This window comes from Juglans microcarpa x Juglans regia, chromosome 3D (assembly GCF_004785595.1).
Source record: "Juglans microcarpa x Juglans regia isolate MS1-56 chromosome 3D, Jm3101_v1.0, whole genome shotgun sequence".
NCBI lineage: Eukaryota > Viridiplantae > Streptophyta > Magnoliopsida > Fagales > Juglandaceae > Juglans > Juglans microcarpa x Juglans regia.
Window position 1 is genome coordinate 20,016,469 of NC_054598.1, and position 25,982 is coordinate 20,042,450.

The 25,982-nt window shown below is 39.1% G+C and overlaps 1 protein-coding gene across 2 annotated transcripts in view; it reads right to left on the reverse strand.

Annotated features, from left to right (window-relative positions):
* The window catches only part of LOC121254750 (pre-mRNA-processing protein 40C), a 54,966-nt gene extending 30,215 nt beyond the window's left edge, over positions 1–24,751 (reverse strand). Inside the window, exons 1-10 of one of the 2 annotated variants that reach the window (XM_041154897.1) lie at positions 24,513–24,751; positions 13,385–13,700; positions 13,150–13,296; positions 11,922–12,570; positions 11,632–11,795; positions 8,456–8,493; positions 7,874–7,952; positions 3,264–3,722; positions 2,430–2,513; positions 103–243 (exon numbers count right to left, since the gene is read on the reverse strand). In XM_041154897.1, coding sequence (XP_041010831.1) covers positions 103–243; positions 2,430–2,513; positions 3,264–3,722; positions 7,874–7,952; positions 8,456–8,493; positions 11,632–11,795; positions 11,922–12,570; positions 13,150–13,296; positions 13,385–13,693 — 2,070 coding nt within the window. In that variant the 5' untranslated portion in view covers positions 13,694–13,700; positions 24,513–24,751. Of the gene's footprint in view, positions 1–102; positions 244–2,429; positions 2,514–3,263; positions 3,723–7,873; positions 7,953–8,455; positions 8,494–11,631; positions 11,796–11,915; positions 12,571–13,149; positions 13,297–13,384; positions 13,701–24,512 lie in introns of both variants that reach the window. The other variant, XM_041154896.1, reaches the window with a different exon arrangement.
* Between the last annotated feature and the right edge of the window lie 1,231 nt (positions 24,752–25,982).

Consider the following 25,982-nt stretch of genomic DNA (forward strand, 5'->3'; position numbering starts at 1 on the left):
GATCACTGATCCACAGCTCTGAATCCAAAATATATAATTAACGAACATTAGAAACAAAAACAAAAAAAAAAAAAAGATTTTCATTCAGCTAATATGTGACACCTCTGATGCTTCACCCAGTAACTGCTTAAACCCTTCTATTGCAGCCTTTTGAGCTGCACGTTTTTCCTTCCGTTCCTCCTCAGCACGTGTTTTAACATAGTGTTCAAACAATGACCTCCTAGCTGAATAACTTGGAATTGCCTGCAACAGGTCTTTCACAATAAGTATCAGAGAAAATGTAACTCCTTAATATAATGTGACAGGAAAGTAGCGATTGATGCTGCATGCTAAAACAACATGATAAAGGGGCAGACCCCTTTTCTAGTACAGTATCAGCAAAAGAGAGCAGCCCTGGATGCAACAGACAAAACTGCAGATATACCATCACAAGCTGCTATTAATATGAGATAGAGGAACCATGCTGGACACATGTTATTCCACACACTGCACTCAAGGCACCAAAATCTCATACTAATACATGTCGAATAAAATAAGAACTGCCAAATGATATTGCTCATATGATAAGACCAAATGAAGGATCATCTTGAAGGCCTAGGATAAGTCTAAGTATTGATCACCACTGACTTATATAAAGAAAAGTCCTAATTAATTTCACAATATCTTAACTTACTTACAGGAACCCATGAACAGGGAAGAGAATTACCACTGACCCATATAAAGAAAAGTATCAATTAATTTCACAATATCTTAAGTCACTTATAGGGACCTATGAACAGGGAAGAGAATTAATCTGACGACGACATCCCCCTTAATACCTACTCACTTACAGGAACCTATGAACCTATGAATAGGCAAAGCCAAGTACACAGGAAATACCTACTTCACACTAGAAACAAAAAGAGACTAAAGCAAATCCTGAAAATTATCATCATTCAATACAAGAGCCTTAGCCCAAAAACAGAAGTACTAAAGAAAAAATCCCTAAGTTCTCCCATTGAGCGTTCTTTGTCCTTGAAGCATCTCCCATAGACACCACATCAAGCACTATGAACCTATAAATAGGCAAAGTCCAAGTACACAAGAAGTATACAAAGGAAATACCTACTTCACACTAGAAACAAAAAGAGACTAAAGCAAATCCTGAAAATTATCATCATTCAATACAAGAGCCTTAGCCCACAAACACAAAGTACAAAAGAAAAAATCCCCAAGTTCTCCCATTGAGCGTTCTCTGTCTTCAAAGCATCTCCCATAGACACCACATCAAGCACAAAGGAATCATCTTCCATATGGCAGCAACATGTTTTCTCCCCTCAAATTCATCTTCCATATGACATCCCCCTTAAATTATGAACTATGTAATAGCAGAAGATCATCATAAAGTCCAATGATCAAATGTATTTTGAGAAGTAGTCCATTTCTGACAACATTTTTTCCTTTTTGGTTATTAGATCTTGAATTTTGATGATTTTTTTTTCATTTTACACAATTCGTGGAAGAATGAATCGAAGAAAAAACTTATGAATGTATCAGCTACAAGAAAAGATCACGAGCATAAGTGAGAGTCCTACAAGCAAAACCAAAAAGGCAGAAAAGAGGGGGAGGAAAAAATATGCTATTGTGTTTATTTATCTTTTAGCACGCAGACATACACGTGTATAAAGACACATACAAACATATATATGTATATTGTGTACATTTTTTAATCAATAAATGCACGTATATTGTGTATAAACAAATTACACACAAATATGGGATTGAACTAATGACCCATCCTCCAACCCAAGTTATGCAAGAAAGAGAGGCCATTTGATCCAATATAGGGCTGTCTATTGGCAGGCTAGGCAGGTGAGCAAGCACCATTCATTAAGACCTAATGTGCTAACCCAAACTCAAGGTGGAAACTTGCAGCTCATTTCCAGCCCTAGGAGCGGTACACCCAGGCTAGCCAACCTAGGTCCATGTACGATTCTTAAACACCAATGTACTCCTTCAGATTTCTTTTTTAAGTAAATAAGAAAAGATTGGGGCCATGTAGTCTTTTATATTAAAGGGCAAATTTAAACCAAATAGTACAAGGTCTAATGTTTAATTCTCATTTATCATATTTTAATTCAAAGATATATAAGCACAAATAACATTAGAAAGAGATCTGGGCCATGTCAAGCCAAGCTGAGCCTATTTGTATGAGTAAAAAAATGGGCCTAGTCAAAATCTGGCCCCTTCCCACTCAGATAAATGATCAAATAGGATGATCATGACCATAAAAATATGGATGCAAGAGTTTATTGCATTACACAAATGTTTATAGTTATGTGCAAAATGACAGTTATAACAAAGTCAACATAATAGCCTTGAAACAATAAAGATGTAAAACTTTGTTTCATTTCCGCACAGTGCTGAAAAAACCTTTAGACCCAACAAACCTTGAAGCGTGGATCAAACACTATCTTTGGCAATTCCTTCTCCCATTTTGAGAATGGTGCCACTCCTCTTTCCTTAAGCATTTCCTATGAATTTCATAAGAATAAATTCCAGATCATTAGCATTTATCAACAGGTATATTTAAAGTTGCATATGGAGGAACTTATTCATTAAACTGGATGCAAGCTCAAACATCCAAGAATGACCACAAGCGTGGAATTGGGGGTTGGGGGGGGGGGGGGGGGGGGGGGGGGGGGGGGGGGGGGGGGGGGGGGGGGGGTGGGGGGGGTGTTCATAAGGATCTATACCACGAGCACGATGAAGCTTATAACATAATTACTTAGCTGTAAAAAGTTCACTAACAACTAAATAAAAGTTCATGCATGACAAGAAACTATCAGTTGTTTTGAAGAGAACATAATAATTTATTATAATGCTTACACAAGGCAAGGGTAGATGTTTCTCACTGAATCAAATCTCCTTGGACTGGTATATTTGAATTATAAAACAAAAGAAAATAAGATTTGAATCATAACTACAAGTTTCAGTCATTACTAATACAAACACCGTTTTCATTACTTAAGTAGGTAGGTTTCTGGAGGAAAAGGATTGTCCATTACAAATAGGAAAAACATGGTTACTTTAAATATTTTTATAGATCAATATATTCCAATAAAAAAATCAGAATCAAATTTTAAAAAGGTAATAACAATATACTTGGATTTCAAAAGCGCAAGGCAAACAACAGCAGGAGATTAAGTTTCCCACTTTTAAATGTGTTTAATGAAAAAGGAAGCAAGATACCTTTTTATAGATTAAAAAAAGGAGCAAGATACCTTAAATTGGATAATACATTCCTCCTTTGTCGGTCCACTGTCTGCATCCTCTGAATCTGAGGAAGAGTCGGACATGTTACCATCCCCATTAGCATCTTTTAGCTTATCTCTGCTGTCCTCACTTTGCAGACCTTTAACTGTGGTATCAACTGCTCTAGAGCCATTTAACTCTGATGCTGCTATTCCTGATGGTGCAGGGTTAGGTGAGGAGGTAATAGGAGATCCAGAGTCCTGCAACTTCTTTTTTATCATATCCAGCGCAGATGATGATCCTGGAACAGCCGAGGCTTTAAGAGCCATAGCATCACGGCCACCTGTGCTAATAGCAGGAGCATTCAAACTAATTGGAGCAGATCCTTTTTCAGTTGATAAATTAGCATGTGGCAGAGATATTGAATGTTCTCCATCCTGCTTCTTTTTCAATTCTGTCACCTCGCTTGGGATCTGCCAGCTACTAATCTGATAAAGAAACGAATAACAATGAATTTATGGAGTAAAGAGTAACATCTGATTAAATTTAAGCATCTTCTCTTATGTTTTAGTTCTAACATTTAAACTGATACCAACTTATAGGCTGGTAGTTTATGAGTAAACGTGACTCGCAAATCAATACAAAACAAGAGTTGCAAAACTTGGGGAAACATCATAAATGTAGAGTTTTCCAATACAACTCCAGATACTAAGCCAGTACATGAAAGGAAAAATAAAAGCACCTGAAATATAGTTGTCTAACATTCTCAAGCAGGGCAATACGCACTAACTACAATGAACATGAAATGGAACCTTAACACAACTGGATGCCTTCAACATGTTCGCAAACCAGGTAAGATTACCACAGCAACCAAAGAAATGTAAGAGATTTGTGTTTCTATTTAAATTTGAACGACTTATTGTATATTCATCACAAACAAGCACTCTACAGCTTTATCACAAACAAGTATTTCTTAAGTAAATTCATTTCTTTAAGAAGCCCAGAGAGTAACCCTAATACAAGATGTAGCGAAAAACAAACATATAACTTCAGAACCATAGTTTGCACTTCTTATCTATATCTCTATACAATAATAATCATTTGGAGCAGCTATAGCTACAGTACTGAGTGCTAATTCCTGATGATCTTCAATTAAGGTGATATATCTAAGGACGCCCTTTAGAGATGGGGATTTCAAGGTGGCGTCCTATTGAGTCCAATTTTTGGAGCTGGCAGGGGAAAGTAGGCATTCTATGTTTCAAGTATTCGAAAGATGCAGTAGTAATGCCCAATCCATTTGCTTTGGCTAAAGGCAGTTCTTTTGGCTGTATCCTCCTTAGATTAGAGGTAAGACGGGCAGTTTTAAAGATGCTCTAGCGTAGGACCCCACCTTACTTGCTCACCAGGGTCCAACAAACATGGACGGATTCAGGAACATCTCCAACCGCATTCGCAATGGTAAGGGTGTTTTTTGGGAATTCAGATACTTCTGCACTAACTGGGTCAATGCTTGATGGGTTTGCACCTGAGGATGGGAATGATCCCCTGATTTCTGTTGGCAGCATCGCTAAGGGAGTCTCCTTTTCCCTTTGATATCCGCACCCTCAAAGAGACGTTGGTTCAGATATATGGGGAATTTATTAATGTGTCACGTGTTGCTTACTAACATCAATTTTTATGTTTTGACTGACCCAGGTGAAGAAGTGTTTCATGATGAGTCCACTGGCCAGGAATAGTAGCTTAAGAAGACTGAGATGAGACCAGACTTAAGTTTAATGTTGATTTGGGGAATTTCTTTACATTATCTTATCGATTATGGAACTTTTATGAAAAAGTGCAAGACTATGGTTTTTTTATAGGTAAAATAAGATTTTATTTGATCAAATAAATAGGCGAAGCCCAAATACACAGGAAGTACACATTTAGAACACCTACTTACAAGTTAGGATCTAGATATGGATACAAGAAAATCATGGGAACTAGTCTCATTGAGGACAATAACAGAAGCCCATAAAAATGAAGTATGGAAGAAGAAACATCTAAGATCATCCAACGAGTGTTCTAGATCTTCAAAACTCTTATCATTCCTTCCCAACCAAATATACTGCATGAGACATGAGGAAATCACATTCCACATTGTAGCAATTCGGTGATTACCCTTAAGGCCTCTCCAACTAGCAAGGAGATCCACCACCCGTCTAGGTATTGCCCACGCAAGTCCACTTCTTCTAATCCCATAAGACCCTAGCCGCCTCACAATGAAGTAATAAATAACCCAGTGCTTCACCACTTTTTTTTGCGCATATAGGACCAATCCACAACTAGCCCTCGCTTCCTTAGACTATCCATGGTCAAGCTTTTCCCAAGAGAAGCAGTCCAAACAAAGAAAGCAACCTTGGGAGGCAATATGCACTTCCAAGGAAACGGATCAAAGTTTTGATGTGTCAAAACCTTGTACAAAGATTGAACAATGAACTTCGTACTCCTCAAATGAATCTAATCCATCTTATCCGCCTCATCCCTACCACGCAATCTTGAGAGCTTTAACGCTACACCAAAGGTCATGCCAAAATCTGACTATGGATCCCTGACCAACAACAAATCTGAAGTGACTTGCATAACCCCACGGATCGATTCCTAATTCTCCACAATCACACACCATATTGCACCTCTTACTTCATTGGAGCATCAACGCCCCCCCCCCCCCCCTCCCCCGGGGGGGAAAGCACTCACATGCTTAGAATTTTAACAACCTTCCACAATGTCTCTCCATGATGATCACTTCCCAAGAAGAGCCTTGTTAAAAGTTCTCAGCTTCCAAACCCCCAACCCTCCGCTTGAGATCGGGAAGCAAATCGATTCCCAACTAACAAGTTGAAACTTGGCTTCATCCTTGATTCCACCACACAAGAAAGAGCAGAAAATTCTCTCAATACGTTTTGCCACACTTGTAGGCACAGGAAATAAGGATAGGAAGTATGCAGGAAGGTTAGGGAAAGTGCTCTCAATTAATGTGATTCTTTCTCCTTGTGATAGGTACATCATTTTCCATCCTGTCAACCTTCTCTCGATCTTCTCAAGCATACCATCCCATATAGCCTTAGCCTTAAAAGCAGCCCCCAAGGGAAGACCGATGTATTTTAGACTTTGCAAGGTTCACCTTTAAGCCAGAGACAGCTTTAGAGCAAAGCAAGAGACCCCTCGATGAATGAACATGACCATGATCCGTATCACAAAAAAAGCAATGTATCTGCAAAAAGAAGATGGGAAACATTGTCGAGACTACTAGGGGAAACCCACTAAAAAGCTTGATATAGATAACCTCTGCCAATAGTGGCCTCCAGCATTCTACTGAGGGCATCCATAACAATAACAAACAGAAAAGGAGACAAGGGGATCCCTTGTCTAAGTCCCCGAAAGTTGTTAAAGATATCTAGCATACCATTCACCAAGATCGAGAAGCGAGCAGTGGAGACACAATGCGATCCAACTATGCTACCTTTCCCCAAAACCGAACCTCCCAAGCAAATAGAAATTTCCAATTCACATGGTCATAAGCCCTCTCCATATCCAGCTTACATAAATTTTTTTTTTTTACAAGTCCATATCCAGCTTACATAAACTACCTGGCACTCCCGCTTTGATTCTACTATCTAAACAAACATTCATTGGCAATTAGCATGCGTCAAGAACTTGTCTCCCTTTGACGAAGGCATTATGGGGCTTCGAAATAATCATCTTCATGACCATAATCATAAGATTGGCAAGAACATTGGATATGATTTTGTAAATCCATTAACAAGGTTAATAAAGCAAAAATCTTTCACATTCAAAGCCCCGGGCTTATTTGAGATAAGTGCAATAAAGGTTGCATTAAGACTTTTTTAAAACTTCACATATGAATGAAATTCATGAAAAACCTTCACAATATCCTACTAACAACATCCCAACAAGTTTGAAAAAAATCTACGGAAAAGCCATCGGGACTCGAAGCCTTATCTTTAGCCCTTCCTTTTATCACCTGCTGAACCACTTGCTCTTCAAATGGTTTTTTTGATTGGCCTGAGTCTCCAGGAACAGCATCCCTACTAATCCCGGCGGTGCATAGGCCCTCGGCCTCTTCAAATGGTTTTTTAATAAGTGCTACTAAACAATTTTTTGAGGATTTTATGTTTGTAGAATCTTTTATACATGGCTCAGCATCCTTAATATGGAGGGAAAGGAGCGCCGCGGGGGGGGGGGAGGGTGTTACATTTTCAGAATTGTTTTTAATTACACCTTCTGCATTTGAATAAAATTATCTTATTCGTCGGAAAACAACAATAATTATTATTGCATGCATGCACATGTATTAGATAATGGTAGACACACTGGCTAGACTACAAATTATAGACGGACTTGCACTGATCTCAAGAACTAAAGCTGTTTTTGCTAAGAAGGCATAAACTCACATGGCATCATGAAGCCTAAAAATGAAGCGTATAGAGAGAAAACAGAGAATGCAACTAAACTAATTTAGCTCTAAACAGATTTGAAGAACATGGCAGAATCTTTCCCGGGGCTGGGGTGGAGGGGGGAGAGAGGACAAGAAAAACAGGGAGAGTCTTCAAGCACCCAGTAATCTCAACATAACCCATACCTTTGTTTTGCTGTTGTAGTAATATTTTTTACCATCACTTGTGGTGACTAATACCCAATCAGTACCCAATATGCTAGTCCTGTCCACAAGGAAAACATGGCACCACTTTAGAGGGAAAATTTTTAAGGCATTGCTTAAGACAGCGAAGATAACCTGCAACAACTCTAATAGTTAAGAGGAAAACAGTGCCAAAAAAAGTAGACTACAGAAACTCTAATGATAATATTGCGTAAAATCAGAGGACTTTTCAGATTTTCCCACACACCAAGGACAGGACCAAAACAGATCATCTGTAAATTATTATTATGTTGTTTTTATTGGCACCGGGTGTCCGGAACAACGTCCCGACTAATCTCAGGGGATCATCTGTAAATTATATAACATTAAGTATGCTTCTGACTGTATCTTCAGTAGCAAACACATATAGATCTGTTATGGTTTCCATTCATTCTCAAGTTCTGATTGAGATTTTTAATAGACTTTTTTATTCCAATTAAATGCTTTGGCATGACTCAGAACTCTGTCTAAAACATGAAAGACAACTAATATTCCAATACCATGAAGAATAATAACAGAACTTACGTTGAAACTGGAGTTGGCTGCACATGTACTTTATCATGCTGCAACAGTACCAACCAAGAAAAAGGTGATATTTAATTAGATGCACTGAGGGTAATCTAAAAGTCAGACAGAATAGCCAAAGAAGTAGTTTCCAGTTCTAAGAAACTTCCTTAAAATATTTGAAAGCCATGCGGTAAAGGAAACCTCAAAATTAAATTATCTCTAAAAGTCACAAATGCTCGTCGAAACAAAACCAATTGAAAATAACCTTCCAGGCATAGAGAATTCCTAGAGAAGTCATAGGAGAGCCCGCAAGATTAAATGTTTAAACATCTTTATATTTAAAGTAAAAACAAATGCCACTTTCCAGGCTCTTCTCTCTAGCAACTCATGTGTACTCTGAATAACAAGTTTTTAGTAATGCCAAATTATTTTCTTTTATAGGTAGTTTGGCATTTTCAATTTGGATGGAGGGGTCTGGGTTTTCTTGGAGAGAGAGAGAGAGAGAGAGAGAGAGAGTATTAGTAATGCCAATTTTTTTTTTTTTATAAGTAAATGATTTTATTAATGATGTTAGTAATGCCAAATTATGAAAACATAAATTTTTATTTGGATATATACAGTATCTCTTTAGCCTAGGGACAAGTTAAGGGAGGACCTGCTGGGCTTGCTTCACATGAGTCATGAGATTGGGTCAGGGAATCGGAAAGGGGTTCAGGGCAAGCAGGCTTTTGGGCACACAGAAAAGGGGAAGTGGATGGAGGATCGCCTTTGGAAGCCGGAATGCAGGGACCATGATGATCTAGATGTTCCTCACAAAGCCAGATAGTTATAGCATTAATTGTAGCAGTGGTAGGGGGATGTTGGAAATTGGACACTATTCATAGTAACACACTCAATAATCCATGTACAACTTTGTTGGGGAAGCCAACGGCCCGAGTACAGCAAGGAAAAAGTCCTACCTCAAAAGAAAATCATTGGTGTATCTTTGTTGGATAGAGTGAAGAACTTAAACATGAAGAGTAGTTTTGATCGGGTTTTTCTGATTTAACATAGTTTAACATATAGGGTAGCTGGGAAATTCACCCAAATATTAGGTAGTTATTTCAAAAACTTGTAGCAATGAAGCTTTCATGATATCTAGCAAAACATTAGTATTTGAATCCAAAAAATATCAATTATTTATGGGCACTCAAAGCCTCTTAGTTGCTTCCAAATATTTGTTTGGAATGAAGGATAAAAACATGATACCATTGTATGGGTTTTACAGGGAAAAAAAAAAAAAATATATATATATATATATATAGGTCTAACTATTAAAAGCTTCAACAATAAAATCCACATCAAAAGGCATACCTGCCAACATTCCAAAAGCTGTTTTAGAGTCATAATTAATTAGAAAATGAAATTGCAATGATAGAATCTCACAAAGGGTCCTGTGGATGGTGGTTTTTTCTCGGGCTCCTCAGTGGAGAATGGAAATTATGGCTCTCTCAAATCTCTCACCTTTTATTGGCCAATGATGCTCTCATCTTTTGTGGAGTAAATCAAGGCCACATTCAATCTTTGAGGCTTCTTCTATGCTTCCAAGTCGTCTTCAGTTTGAAAGTGAATCTATCGAAGTCCAAATTTGTCTGTGGGAGATGTTCCTAACGTGGCAAATCTAACTAGTCTCTCGGGATGCAAGGTATATTCCTTACCCATAAAATACCTTGGCTTACCCTTGGGTGCTACTTTCAAGTCAGAGGGTATTTGGGATGCCATGATTGAAAAGGTGGAGTGTAGACTAGCCACCTGGAAGAGGTTATACCTATCCAAAGGGGGTAGGCTTACATTAAGCAAAAGTACCCTCTCTAACCTATACACAGATTTCTTGTCTTTGTTTTCACTTCCCACAAAGGTTTCCAACCTTATTGAGAAACAACAATGGGATTTCCTGTAGAGTGGGAGAGTTCAAATTTCATCTGGTGAACTGGACAACGGTATGTGCACCATTATCTGGGGGAGTATTGGGGTGGGATTGTGGAAATACACAACAAGAGGATGGGAGGCTTTCTTTAAACCATGCATATTGAGGTGGGTGAAGGCTCTCGAGTCAAATTTTTGGCATGACAAATGGTGTGGTGATTGAATCCTTAAAGACACATTTCCAGCAATATTTGAGTTCACGAAGGATGCTTCAGCAGCTTATCTCTTGGATTTTCCTAATGGCTCCCCTCAATGGAATGTTAATTTTATCACAGTAGCACAGGGTTGGGAGTTGGATGTCATCACTGAGTTCTTTGCTTTATTGTATTCCACAAGAGTGACCATTGAAACTAAAGACAAGATCAGTTAGAGCCCCTCAAAGAAAGCTAAGTTCATGGTTAGATCATTCTACCAAATCAACATATGCTTAAAGCACTTTTAGAGTTGCTACCATGGTTTTCAGCATGATCTACAAAAGCTTTTCAACAAAAGCTTCAATTTGGTGCTTTTTAAAACAATTGGTTTTCAGCTTTTTTTAGATGCTTAAAGCACATTTTATAAATTTACCAAACATACAATTTTACTCAAAACCAACGGGGCACTAAAGCTCCTTTAAAAGTAGCATTTTTTGTTTGGACAGCTTCCTTAGGCAAGATTCTCACTGTAGACAACTTAAAGAAACGTCGAATCATGGTGTTAAATTGGTGTTGCACATGTATGAAGAATGGTGTAATGGTGGATCATCTGTTCCTACACTGTGAGGTGGCTAGGACCATTTGGGATGACTTTTTAGTGGGAAGGGTAATATCATGGGTCATGCCTAGAAGGCTAGTGGATTTTTGAGCAAGTTGGAGAGGCCTCCAAGGCAATCCTCAAGTGGCAACAATTTGGTAGATGGTTCCTATATGTATGTGTTGGTGCATTTGGAGAGAGAGAAATGATGGAAGTTTTTAGGATCGCAGGAGGACAATGGATGAGCTGAAAGCTTTCTTTTTCAAAACTTTGTTCTTTCGGGCAGGGCAACAGATTTTAATGGGCTAAATATCCATGATTTCTTTATCTCAGTTGTAAATTCTAGTTGGGTATTACTCATATATATGTCATGTGTACTTGGGCTATGCCTATTTTCTAATGAATAGAACTTCTTGATCACCTATCCCAAACAAAATCTCACAAAGGGAATGAGATAACCAGTACTTGGAAAGAGCAAATCACAATCACAAAAATACCTCCCCCTTAAAGCCAAGAGGTTTATCATAAGTGGATTCTCCAGTCACAGCATTATAATAGTAGACTACTCCTGCCTCCGTCTTATGAGCAGTCCAGGCATCTAATTGTTCCTTAACAGCAGCTCCATCTTGGGTTCCAACTTCTTCTACATTTTTCCTATTATCTGCAAATATATCGAGTGACACTAATGAAGCGAAAAAAGAACTCCACACAACATCAATAAAGAAGAAAAAATAAATCATACATTGTTTCATCAGTAATTAGTACGAAACCATCGGCATACCAATACCCGGAGGAGGTAATTCTGGCTGCATCCTCAAAGTTCCTGCCAGCATATGACCAGAAGCAGCAGAAGACACAGATATTGTCGGTGCAGTTCCCAAAGGAGTAACGCCAGGGGGTTGAGAATCAGGTAAGGGAACAGAAGGGAGAGGCATACCACGTGCTGGCAAAGGAAAGGGACCAGGAAAAGCAGCAGGGTATGGCTGGAACAGTGACCTGGGCAGGCCACCCATCTGTGAAGGCTGCAACCAGATTCCCTGAGGGGGAGCAGCCATGGCAGGAAAGGATGCATAGGGACTGCAAATCTGAGGCTGGACAGCAGAACTTGATAAAACAGGGGCTGTAGGCATAGTGGGTCTTGGGACAGCTGAAGAGGAAGAATCAGTAGCAACAGATAGAACAGTCAGATTAGAAGAAATTTGAGCAGGCGCTGCTATTCCAGGAGGACCAGGTGTACCAGGAGTTCCAGGCATTCCAGGAGGCATAAAAAAAGATGGGGCAGAGGGCACCCATGAAGTTACTTGGTTCAAGCTAGATATTGAAGATACAGGAATGGTAGAACTTGTAGAATTATCAGCAGGTAATGAAACAGGCTGAGGGATAGTCGATGCAGATGACAGAGTGCCAGCTTCTTGTGCAACAGCAGTCAATGTATTCTGGAATTAGCAAGGAATTTAGAACAATTATTTTGGGATACAACCATATCAGCAACCATTACAGATTTATAAGATAAAACTGTAATAATCTGACTTAGCAATAATTAGATACAACAATGCAAAAGATTTTTTATAAGGGTCTGGCTGTTTAAGCTGTGTTATTCTGTTTTATTTTATGTTTCAAAACTCTGAGTAATTGGACAAACTGTCGGCAAAAGGATGCAACAGGTAGACACAAGCCACATACATAACAAAAACTGTCTCAGTACACAATCTATCTTGGCAATTAGAACAATTTAAACTCTTCATCAAATCTCCATGCAGTAATATAACAAATGCCCAAACATTTGGATCATCTTCTCAAACATATAAATCTATATCCTAGAAAGAACAAAAGAAAGAGAGAGGAAAACAAAGAAAAAGATTATTCCGATGACAGCAGCAGGTGTCTGTATTTCCATAAGGGTTGTTTAGTAATCAAGATGGAAAAACATTTACAAAGTCATGCACTCCAGCAATAGAGCAAAAATCACATTTCACCTATGAGAACTCATGTTTTCTGAAAAATATGACGCTTACCCCACTAGATTGGAACTGCTGATTGCTAGGGAAAGCAACACTGCTTTGTGAAATGTTATATGAAAAAGATGGACTAGAAGATGAAGACATGCCCGAAACCGGCAGTTGAACCAGCAATGGAGATGCAGGTGGATTTGAGTTAATGACCTGAATAAGATGTAATTAGTCAGAATCAGAGATTAAAAAATTCGAAAATCATCTATAACTCCAACGCATTGTATAAATTATTACTTACAGAGCTAGATGATGACTGCTGAGAACTTCCAGGAGGTGTACTAGCATTTGAAAGCACATTATAAGAGAACGAAGGTGGAGCAACTGCATAGCCAGGTGCATTAGAAAATCTCGCTTGGTTAGGTCCTTGTGTTGAACCACTTGCAGTACCAAGTAAACCCTTTGAAGTAGGTGTAACTGCACCAGGAGCAGGAGCAGCAGCAGTTGGAGTTGAAGGGCCACCAGATGACACTACAGCAGATGTACCAGGTACAGGTGCTTGAGAAGCTGATGGCTGTATTTCCTGCGTTAACCAAGCGGGTGATGCCATATTTTACCTACATATGATAGAGTCAACAAGATAAGAATCCTGATCATTCAGCTTATATGCATACATCTGATTAAGATGCCCTCACCCCCCCCCCCCCCCCCCCGCCCCACCCCCCAAAAAAATAATCAGCAACAAAACCACCGAAAAAGAGATGGTAGCCCCTAGTATCAAATTTATTATTTGAAGAGCAAATCTTTTAAAGATTGAGTCGAAAGTAGAAGGAAAAGAGAGAATAGAAAAACATAAAAATCTCAAAATATGATGCCCTATATTGAGTGAGTGTATGTGGTCAGTAAGATCTCACATTATTTGGAAATGAGAAGTTCATGCTCTTTATAATGATGTCAAGGGGCTCCAATTGTACCATTAACTAATCTTCTTAAACTATGGGACCAAATATCGGATTGTGATTGTATGTGGGAAGGTGGTAAATGGGATCCCACATTGCTTGGTAGGAAGAAGTCTTGGTAGGAAGAAGTTCAAGCCCTTTATAATTAATTCCAAGACATCCCACATTGCATCTTTACTTGATAAAATAAAATCTTAAATCTTGACTCGTCCTTTTGGAGTATGGACCCAGATGTGACTTGGACCTCCCTTGGGTCGTTACAAATGGAATCAAGGCCAATTCCAACAAAAAATGTGGGACTTGAGCCATACCAACTATGATGGAATGGCTCAACAAGAACAGGGGGGAGATTACGATATCCCATATTGTAACGCCCCAATGGAAGGATCAAGCCACTACACTCCAAAAGGACTAGTCAATGATACAATTGGAACCCAATTGAAACATTATAAAGAGCAAGAACTTCTCCTTCCCAAGCAATGTGGGATCTCATACAACACCTATCCTTATTACTTTCTTTTTTATATAAGTGAGAAGAAATTAAGTGATAAGGGCAGATGGTGTATGAGATCTCACATTGCTTAGGAATAAGAATTTATTGCTCTTTATAATGTTTGAATTGGGCTCCAATTGTTACATTGACTAGTAGAACGGGTATCACAATCTCCCCCCTTATATTCCCGACGTCCTCGACGGGCTTGTCAAGACCCCATCAAAAACCGCCCTAGGACATGGTCCTAGGCATGCATGGGCCAGCCAAGGCCACCAAGGCCCAATGCCGTGGGCCCCCATGGGTTCCACACTACTATCACTTATTTATTTATTTATTTTTATCAAGGGACCTATTAGGGTTTTCACTTTGTATTCTCTATAAATAGGACCCTTAGGCATTTAGTTTACATCTTTTGAACCTTTGACAAATTCCCTAAGTGGGTAGACTTGTTCTCGAGATCACCCTTTCGGTGCTAGGCACTTGGGCTACTTAGGTGCAATTCATGAATCCCTAGTAAATAATCATCACCTTGCAATTCGTCAATAGGTGTGATTCAACTAATCTTGTTCTTGCAACTTGGTGCAATTCGTGAATCCAAGTTGTATTATCTTTGTTATTTTCAAGTTTATCAATCTATGAGGTTTATTTCAACTATTGTGCAATTCGTAAATCAATAATTGAAGTGCTATCTTGTTCATCCATTGTTCATCTATTATCTTCATTGTTCTTATTTTTTATCTTGTTCATCTACACTTTCTTGCATACTAAATATTCATATAAACCAAAAAGAGTCTTCATATTCTTTTGTTGAGTCCATTCATCTTTGTGCATTCTTGACTTGGTGGTGAAGTTGTTCATCATTGTGGTCTTGAATGTTCACGTGTTCATCCATATATTTCATTGCATTCATTTGATCCACCCAAACACTAAGTGTTGACCACTATAGTGTTTGCCCTAGTCCACTTACCATAAATTACCTTGCCGCCCCCTCCATAAAACTCTAGCCATATTTTCCACATACACTACTCGACCAACCCTAGTGTCGCCCTACTTTCCATAATAGCTCACTTCCCACAATTGCCCTTCATCCCTCAAACCCATAGTCCTAGCCGTGAGTCATACTTACCATACTTGGCTTGCCCATAAATCTTCCCAGCCATAAAACCCTAGCCGTCCACCTCAAGTCTCTATAAGGTAATCCATTCCTTTTAGGAGTTTTGCCTCCATCCACTCCCATAAACCCTAGCCATCCCTCAAGAGTCTCATTTGGCAACTTCCTTAATTCAAGAAAAGTTAACTCATTCCAATCACATCCCTCAACTCTAGGAACTTCCCTAGAATCACTCAATCCCTCCAATCACTCATCCAATTCCTTAAATCTCTCAACTCCTTCCATAGACCTAGTCAACCAAAGACTCCATCCTCTTGTCATATTCAAATCTAAATCCTATCTTCCAAATCTTATCCTAGCCAATCCCTAAAGTCAACGAGCAACCCTTGACTCATTCAAACTCCATCTCATCTACCATATCTAATCCTTCAAATCTCTCATTCCCTACAATCACTCAAGTCAACCAAAGATCCCAATCTTATCTTGCCATATTCAAATCCTATCTTCCATCTCCTAATCCCTAAAGTCAAAGAGCAATCCTAGACCCATTCAAACACTTTCCAAACCCTAGCATCTCATCCAAGACTCCAACTCTAATCCATCTCTTCCCAATCTCGAAATCAACCTTAGCCACCACACAAAATCCTAGCTACACTTCACCATACCAACTCTAATTATCATCCAAGAGGCCCCAACATCCAGGGCAACCCTCAAGCCATCCACATTGCATCAAACACCCATAATCCTAAGCCAATCTTCAAAGACCACGTCAACCCTAGTTTATTCTCATAGTCCACGGCAACTCTAGTTGCCTCCAACCCGTAATCCTAGCTTCATCTCATCCATTCAACCCTAGCCCCATCATCTTGGCACCTCACTCAAGAACAAGTCTCTAGCCACCCACATTGATTTGTCTTCCCTAAACACTTAGCCTACCCAAGTTCATCATCATCTCCATTATTTCATCACTCAAACACTATCCCATTATTAAAGGCCAATCAAGTTGGCAAGGTCACTCGGTTATCATCCTCACCAAGGCAAGCTCGTGGTCCTTAGTGTTAGGGACAAAACCAGAGTCCCTAATAGGGCTAGTCTGTCATAAGTAGTATGGCTCAAGTCCCACATTTTTGGATGGGATAGGTTCTGATACCATTTGTAATACCCAATGGAAGGCCCAAGTCACATGGCATGTACTCCAAAATGACTAATCAATTGTACAATTGGTGTCCCATTGGAACATTATAAAGAGCAAGAACTTCTTCTTCCCAAGCAATGTGGGTACCCATATACCACCTACTCTTATCACTTATTAGAATAGGGTATCACACATATTGAGTGAGTTTATGTGGTGCATGAGATTTGACATTGCTTAGGCAAGATAAGTTCTTGTATTTATAATGATTCCAAGAGGCTCCAATTGTGCCATTGAATAGTCATTTTGGAGTATGAGCCCAGATGTGGCGTGCACCTCCCTTGAGGCGTTACACAAAATGGTTGGGGGGAGAGAGAGAGAGTAACGACTTTGCCCTTAAAAAAAGGGGCAAAGTCGTCTTTCTTCTTTTAGTTATTCAGTGGTAGATAATGATGGAGTGTAGTTTTTGGATAGAAGCTAAGTAGTTTGTGATCAGAAGAAAAGGGGGGAATTTCTTTTGTATTGTTGATAAGTGTAGAAAGTTCACAAAGGTCCTATACCTCAATGGAGATGTGGTGGCTTGGATGGTTACGATGGCCGAGGAATGCTTGAAGTTCTCAAGCAATAGGGCACCTTATCAGACTAGAAGGAGGGAAACAGAGTTTTCCTGGTCCAACTATGTCAAAATACGTATGGTAGGTATGTGAAACTGGTTGAGCTGGGCACAAGCAAGGGGAAGGGAATCATTGCTATTCCTGAAAGGAAGGAATGGAACTGGATGGGATGGTTGGTTTTGTGAGGAAGGCAAGAGAGCTTGTCGGTTCAAGTTCCTCTGTTTTTGTCTCTGAAAACAGAGGTGTTTTCAACAATGGCATTGCAAAAGGGGTGAGTATGGTCAAATCGCTCATAGGGATTTCCTCCTCCCATGAAGCTCCTTATTTGTCAGCTTTGATGGAACCTGCAAAAGATAATCTTGGCCCTAGTACCAAACATGGGAAAGATAATATCAGGAAAGATTTGGCAGTGTTGATTTTAAGGAACAAGAAGGATGGTTCGAAGGAGGTGAACCGACGAAATTTTTTCGATGATGAGGTTGACGGTTGGCATCCCAGATGTTGAAGAAGTTGAAGGGTCATTATGGCACATTCGAGCAAAGCTTCTTGGATGGAAGCATAGGCTGGATTCAATGTTGAAGACCATAGATGAGGGACTAGGCCTAATTATGGGCCTGGGTCATGTTTCAAAAAGAAAATTTGAGACAATAGCTAAGGTGAAGAGGGGTTGCCTAGGCCTAAGTTTTCTATCGCAAATGAAGGAGTTGGGCTTGTTAGAGGCCCATACCAAAGGCCTGAAACAAGGAAGAAACATCATAGTGGTGGGCCTCAGAGTTATACTAGCCCACATGGAGAATTGCTTCAGCCCAAGCCTACGGCGGCTCCGTGGTCTGGTTTGTCTTCACGGAATGGGTCGTCGGCGGTGGGCAAATCTTCTAGGTGTATTCCAGCGACAAGTTCTACTATAGTAAACATGACGAATGTGATACTCAATATCACGAATAGTAGGAGGGATCAGCCCAATTAGGTGGTTGCTTCGATCCAGCCTCAAACTTCACAGAAGAGGTCAATTGGTGATGGTGACCCTCCCAGTAGCAATCCAACAGCGTGTTTGCCCAGAATGGTGCGACGGAGGTTCTTCAGGGGATTCTACGGGATCGAGTTCCAATCATGTTGTTGGGAATGAGGTATCCCCCATAGATCGTGTGCCAAGGAATGTTGATGAGGTAGAAGATGAATGTCGTGAAGGGCTAGGGGGTCAAGAAGTCTATCTCTGAGGTTCCATGCACTCAGTTTAATATATCTGACTTACAGATGGTGATTGGTCGAGGTGAAGGTTTTGAATCTTGTGAATCAGGAGAGTTGTTTAAATCAGATGAAGATCTCGATCCTATTCCTTTGTGCTCTATTAATCCAGGCATTGAATAGCCAAGCAAATATTCTAACTAGGTGTTGAGGAAGGTGGAAGAAATCAGAAACTATGTTGGAATTTCTTGCGACAGATTTGAGGAGCAATTTAGAGCTCTACTTATTACCATTGAGGCTGGTCAACCTGCTCTGGCCAGATCAGCTTCTAAAAAGGAGAGGGAGTTGAAAAGATTTGAGTGTACTATTAATTACAAATTCAGGGAAGGGAGTGCCTTCAGAGACAAAGGCAAGGAGAGGGCTGTCAACAGTTTCCCATAAAGCCCAGGATCATTTCTTGGAATGTTCGGGGACTAAACGACTTTAGGAAACGTCTCCGGGTGAAAAATATGGTTCGTCAATGGAAGGCTGAAGTTATTTGTTTTCAAGAAACTAAATTGAAGATAGTCAATCAATCGGTGGTTAATAGTCTATGGAGTTGTCACTGCATGGATTGGATTGAATTAGTTTCTAATGGAGCTTCGGGAGGTATTATTGTAATGTGGGATAGGAGGGTTGTGGAAATAGTAGACTATTATGTGGGAGAATTTTTTGTGGCATGTCACTTTAAGAATGGGGATGATGGACAAGAATGGGCTTTTGCTAGTGTATATGGGCCAAATGCGGATTCTAGTAAAAGTATTTTGTGGGATGAAATGGCAGAAATCTGTTGCTGGTGGGATCTTCCATGGTGTATAGAAGGGGATTTTAATATTACTCGGTTTCCTTGTGAGTGAGTAGGGGATTCTCTGATTTCTAGAGCTATGTTTGAGTTTTCTAATCTCATTTCAGAGTTGCAACTTGTTGATTTACCCATGGTGGGAGGGGATTTTCCGTGGTCTAATGGGAGAGCACGGTCACGGTTAGACAGATTTTTGGTTTTAGCTTCTTGGGAAGCATTATTTCCGGAGTTGAGTCGGAAAAGATTGCAGAGAATTGTTTCTTACCACTATCCTATCATGATGGATTGTGGGGGTATTATTAGTGGAAAGAGATCTTTTAAATTTGAAAATATGTGGTTGGAGGATGAGTGTTTTTGTTGAAAGGGTAAGGAGGTGATGGGCTTCATATCATTTTACTTGTACAACAATAAAAGAACTAAAAGAAAACTGCTTATGGAGCAGCTGCATACTTTGGAGGATAAGGAGTTGAGGGTGAAATTTCCTACGAGGGAAAGGAGATGAAGAAAGAGGTAATGATAGAAATTGAAAAGTTTACTCTTATGGAGGAAATTTCGTGTAGGCAAAAATCCCGAATTCTTTGGCTGAAGGAAGGTGACAAATGTACGAAATTCTTCCACCAAATGGCTAATTCACACCGTAGATACAATGCTATTGAGGTTCTTCATGAAGGCGATAATGTTCTTACCGATAATGGGGAGATTGGAGATCATATTGTGAATTATTTTTTTTTTTTTTAATAAGTATGGAGATCATATTGTGAATTATTAAGAGAAGCTTTTTCAGGAAGACTATTCATGAAGACCTACGTTAGATGGGCTAGCTTTTGAGTCCATTGATCAATTTAGTGAAGACTGGTTGGAGAGAACTTTTGAAGAAGAGGAAGTACTTAATGTGGTTAGAGGTATGTCTAAGGATAAGGCACTGGGTCCAGATGGTTTTTCCATGGCCTTTTTTCAAGCATGTTGGGATATTGTGAAGAAGGATATTATGAAAGTCTTTGGAGAATTCTATTCATTCTTGAAATTTGAGAAGAGTATTAATACTAAATTCTTTGCTCTCATTCCTAAAAACGTGGGTGCTGTAGATATGAGGGATTTTTGCCCTATTAGCTTGGCGAATGGGGAGTATAAGAATATTTCAAAGGTGCTAGCTACCCGCATAAGTGTGCTTATGGACAAGATTATATCGAAGTCTCAGAATGCATTTGCGAGGGGAAGACAAATTCTTGACTTGCTTTTAATAGCTAATGAATGCTTGGAAAGCAGAATAAGAATGGGTAAATCTGAAATTTTAGTTAAATTGGACATGGAAAAGGCTATGTTAATTGGGAATTTCTCCTTTACTTGGGAGACTTGGTTTTGGGGAGAAGTGGTGATCGTGGATAAAACATTATATTTCGGCGGCCAAATTTTCTTTATTGGTTAATGGCACTCTTGTTGGTTTTTTTAATAGATCCCGTGTTCTAAGGCAAAGAGATCCTCTATCTCCTTACCTATTTGTATTAGTTATGGACGTTTTGAGTCGTATGATTGAAGCGGCTGTGGAAGGGAGTTTTTTGTCGGGATTTATGGAGGGAGATGACTCACGGGGCAGCACTACAGTTTCACACTTACTTTTCGTAGATGACACTTTGATTCTTAGTGATTCAAATCAGGATCATCTCCAAGCTTTGAGATCCTTATTGATATGCTTTGAAGCTATTTCAGGACTTAGAATTAATTTATCTAAGTTTGAAATTGTTCCAATGGGTACGGTCAGGAATATTTTTGATTTGGCTAATATTTTGGGATGTAAGGTGCCTTCTTTACCTTTGAGATATCTTGGACTACCTTTTGGTGCTCCTCACAAATCAATTTCTATTTGGGATGGGGTTATTGAGAAGATTGGGAGGAGGTTAGCTGGTTGGAAAAAGCTCTATTTGTCAAAAGGGGGAAGAGTTACCTTGATAAAAAAAATTTTAAAAAAAGTACATTGTCTAATCTCCCTACATATTTCCTTTCTCTTTATCCTTTACCTACGGGGGTGGCAAAAAATTAGAGAGGATTTTTCGGAAATTCTTGTGGGATGGTAATGGGGAGGAAAGAAAATTTCATTTGGTGAGTTGGAATAAGATTTGTTAACCGGTTTCAAGTGGAGGTTTGGGTGTGAGAAATTTAAAGCTTTTCAACAAAGCTTTACTTGGGACATGGTTTTGGAGATACCAAAACGAGAGTAATGCATTATGGAGACAAATTGTGGATGTTAAATATGGGAGGATGTGGGGGAGTTGGTGTACTAATGAAATAAAATGGGTGCATGAGGTGGGTTTGTAGAAGTCCATTTGGTTGGAATGGGAGGGTTTTGTCAAAAACATAAAATTCAAAGTGGGGGATGGGACAAAAATTTATTTTTGGCATAATACTTGGTGCGGGGATTCAGCTCTTAAGTATGTATACCCTAATATTTTTAGGATTGCTAGAGATAAAGGGGCTGCAGTGGCTAATTCTTATATGTTTTCTAATAACATGTTATATTGGATTGTGGAATTCAATAGAGATGTGCAGGACTGGGAAGTGGGTGAAGTATCTGATTTTTTTGGAAGATTATATGCTATGAAGATTGATCAGAATAGGGAGGATAGTTTGTTGTCGGTACAAGCTAATAACTCCAGATTTTCAGTGAAAACTTTTTACAAGGTGTTAACTAGTCATGGAGCTAAAGACTATCCCTGGAATTGTATTTGGAGGGCAAAGGTGCCTAGCAAGGTTGCTTTCTTTTGTTGGCTGGTGTCTCTTGGGAAAATATTAATCACAGATAATTTGAGGAAGAGAGGTTTATTGGTGGTTGATTGGTGTTATATGTGTAAGAACGAGATTTTTACAAAGGGTGATACCTATGCATGTGGTGGATTTCTTGGCTTGCTAGCAAGGTCTAGTGGGGAGTAGGGTGTGGCAAACCAGATTGAAAAATTGTTTAGAGCATTTTTGTGGGGGTGGCATGGGGGAGGAGAATAAATTTCATCTTGTGAGTTTACAAAGGGTGAGCTGTCCGATTGTGTATGGAGGTTTGGGGGTGCGAAATTTGAATATTTTTAATAAAGCATTATTAGGAAAGTGGTTGTGGAGGTATCAATTGGAAGGGGATTCGTTGTGGAGAGAGGTTATTGATCGAAAGTATGGAAGTGATTGAGGTTGGAGAGGGTTCAAGAATCCGTTTTTGGCTTGATGAATGGTGTGGTGAGAGAGTTCTTTATATTGTTTTCCGGTTGTCTTCAGCTTGGTTGGAAATCCGCAGGGTGTTGTGTCGTACTAATGGGCCTATGCATTGGAATGTGATTTTCACTAGAAATACTCAGGATTGGGAAATTGATGAGATTGCAGGTTTTTCAGCTTTTTGTATTCTCTGAAAATAGGAGGAAATGGGAGAGATCGAATGATGTGGAAACATACGGGGAGCAACAAGTTTTCTATTAAATCATATTATAAGGTGTTGACAATTCAACAACATATCTCGTTTCCATGGAAGAGCATTTGAAGGGTTTTTGTACCATCTAAAATTGCTTTTTTGACTTGGACAGCTGCTCTTGGGAAGATTTTGACGTTTGATGATTTAAGGAAACGTGGTATGATTGTTATGGAGTGGTGTTTTATGTGTAAGAAAAATAGTGAATCGATTGATCATTTACTTTTACATTGTGAGGTGGCTAGGGAGTTATGAGTTGGCATCTTAGTAGAGTTGGGTTGAGTTGGGTTATGCCAAAGAGTGTGGTGGATCTTCTAGCTTGTTGGGATAGGCATCATAATAGTTCTCAACTGGCAACGGTGTGGACAACGATTCCTTTGTGCTTAATGTGGTGTTTATAGATGGAAATGAATGAGAGGTGCTTTAACAATAAGGAGCAAGCTGCGGAGAAAATCTGGAATTTTTTTGTGTCTTCTTTGGTTCAGTGGTTTTCTGCTATTGTACTCAAGGGAGGGAATGTTCATGAGTTTCTGTTTTCTTTTCAACTTTCTAGAATGTAATTATGTGTCGCTTTTGTATACTTCCAGGGTACATGGGCTTCACCTTGTTTCATACGATCAATAAAGTTTCTTACTTATAAAAAAAAAAAAAATCTCTTATTAACAATAAAAAAAAGGGGGCAAAATCGCTATTTTATACCCGCTTCTCATCCCCCTAATCCTACTACCCCACAAACACGTACATGTGCTTTTGTTTGAATTCTTAAAGCGTGCTGCCTCTTGTTCAAGCAGGATTCAGACCCTGTACAATTGTTAAGCGTAAGAGTCTCACAAAGCAACCCCCTCACAGCAACCATCAGATACATTTCCATGGGCATTATGCCCAATAAAATGCATGCTTTTATAATATCTAAAGCAACATACTGTTTTTAATCATAGATAGTAGCTAATTTTAACAATGAACCATGATTGGGTTAGAATAATAAAGGATATGTGCAACGCATAAGAGGGCCTCCGAGGAATTCTTTCTTCCAGTACATCAAAAGAAAGAAGAAAACCTCAAAAACTTTTCAAGGAGAAAGTTTGGGAAGCCTATTTTCACTAATAAAGTTTTTTTTTTTTACCGATCAAAAAAAAAAAAAGTTTCGAATCTATAGTTTACATTTACCTTAAAAAAATTCAGTTCTACCTTTTCTCCTATGGTGGCCTTTTATATTGCAGTGCGTAGTCCAATAAAACAAAAAAGAAAAATCCAGGGAATTAATTATATATCTACCCCAAGTTACTGTCAAGAACTTGGTTCTTATATCGCATCTTCGTGAACCATTACAGAATTATTTTCTTTTCGGCATTATCTCAGCAACCAAATATAACTAAGCTAGTAAATTAAGCGTGAGGTACAGAATTAACTGTTAATGTAGAAGTACGATTATATACACGATGAAAAAAGAACAACACCAAAAACAACAAAGGCAAACTAAAACCTTAGTAGACTGTTCTACTTGAAAGAAAGCTAAATCCCTAAAAATTGAAAACTCTCTTAAAAAGTACAGCGCTATAAATTAATTTACCAGTTTGTCTATATAACGAGAAAGTTTTCTTGGAAAGTATTTTCTACCACAACAAGCATAGGGCAAGAGAGCCAATGCTAACCAGATTGAGTTCGGGAACGTAATGGAGCAATGGAGTTGTGTTCCCCGTCCGGATGGGGCGCACGTTAGCGTCCGTCGACTGCGTCTATGCGGGTTTTGAGTCCCTGAGTTTAACCCTCCGAGTGGAAGAAAAAGAGAGGAAGGGGTTGAAATGGAAAGAAACGAAGGACCTAATGCGCGAGGAAGAGGGTTCGCATTCGGTACCCTCGCGTATATGCTGCAATCTTGCTACACATTGCCACGTATTCATTCCACATCGGCCTATTTGAATGAGAAGACCTAAATCCTGCGCATGATATAGCTCTGTTTAAATTCGATTAACATATTTAATAATTTAAACTTTTAATTTCGGTTCAACTTTGAATTAAGTTTACCTTTTTCTAAACTTGGCTGGTTTAAGGTTATGTTTAGATAGTGAGTTGAGATAGTATGAGATGAGATGAAAATTAAAAGTTTAATAAAATATTGTTAAAATATTATTTTTCAATATTATTATTGTTTTGAGTTTTGAAGAAGTTGAATTGTTTATTGTATTTTATATAAAAATTGTAATAATGAGATGGGTTAAGAGTTTTTCTCAATCCAAACCTAACCTAATATTTACAAAAGATAAATAATATATATAAGTTTCAAATAGATAAGTTTTGCGTAAACTTTTATAAAAAAAAATTGATCTCATATTTAAAAAATGTAGAAAAAAACTATTCTTTTTAGTGAGACCCATTTTATTACAAATGACCTACGCTAGACTTGTCTATTTGAAACTTATACCTAGCATTACTTTGTGAAAACAAACGAACCATACTCATATATTTTTTTCAAAGAAGTACTATTTATTACTTTTTTGCGATCATTCACTCGTCAGCCTTTATTATGACCGTAATTGATTGGAAAACTATTTATCATTCATTGTTTATCATCAAATCACTTGAAACCAAATAAGTGAATGATAAAAAGATGGTTGTAAGGGGATTTTTCCCTCCCCCAATAAGCCCGAAGAATTCCCACAAAAGGTTAATGGAATGTGGGACTCCTCGGTCAGGCTCGGCCAAGCCTAGGAGGTACCACCAGGTGGGTGAGCGAGCCTGCATGGGACACTCGACCGAAGGACCAAACTTGCCCGAGAAGCAACCCCTAAGCGAGGCAAACTAGCAGCAGTGATTGATGGGACATGCTGACCTAATGCCTCCCCCTGTGACGCCCCACTCATGGGGACCTGTGGTACCGGGCGGACAGGAAGTAAGGGGAGCCTTCGATCTTTTGACAAAAGGATATCGATAAACTACCAAGGACACCTATAGAGTAAAGCAAGTCAGGAAACCACGATGCATTAATGACGTTGTCGCAGAGGCCACATCGCATTAAAAGACTCTGACAAAGAAAACATGTGAAAGTAGGGATGTAAGGAGTTCAGTCCAGACCGAAAAAATTGAGCAGACCGAACCATTCGATTCGGTTTAGATCGGACAGG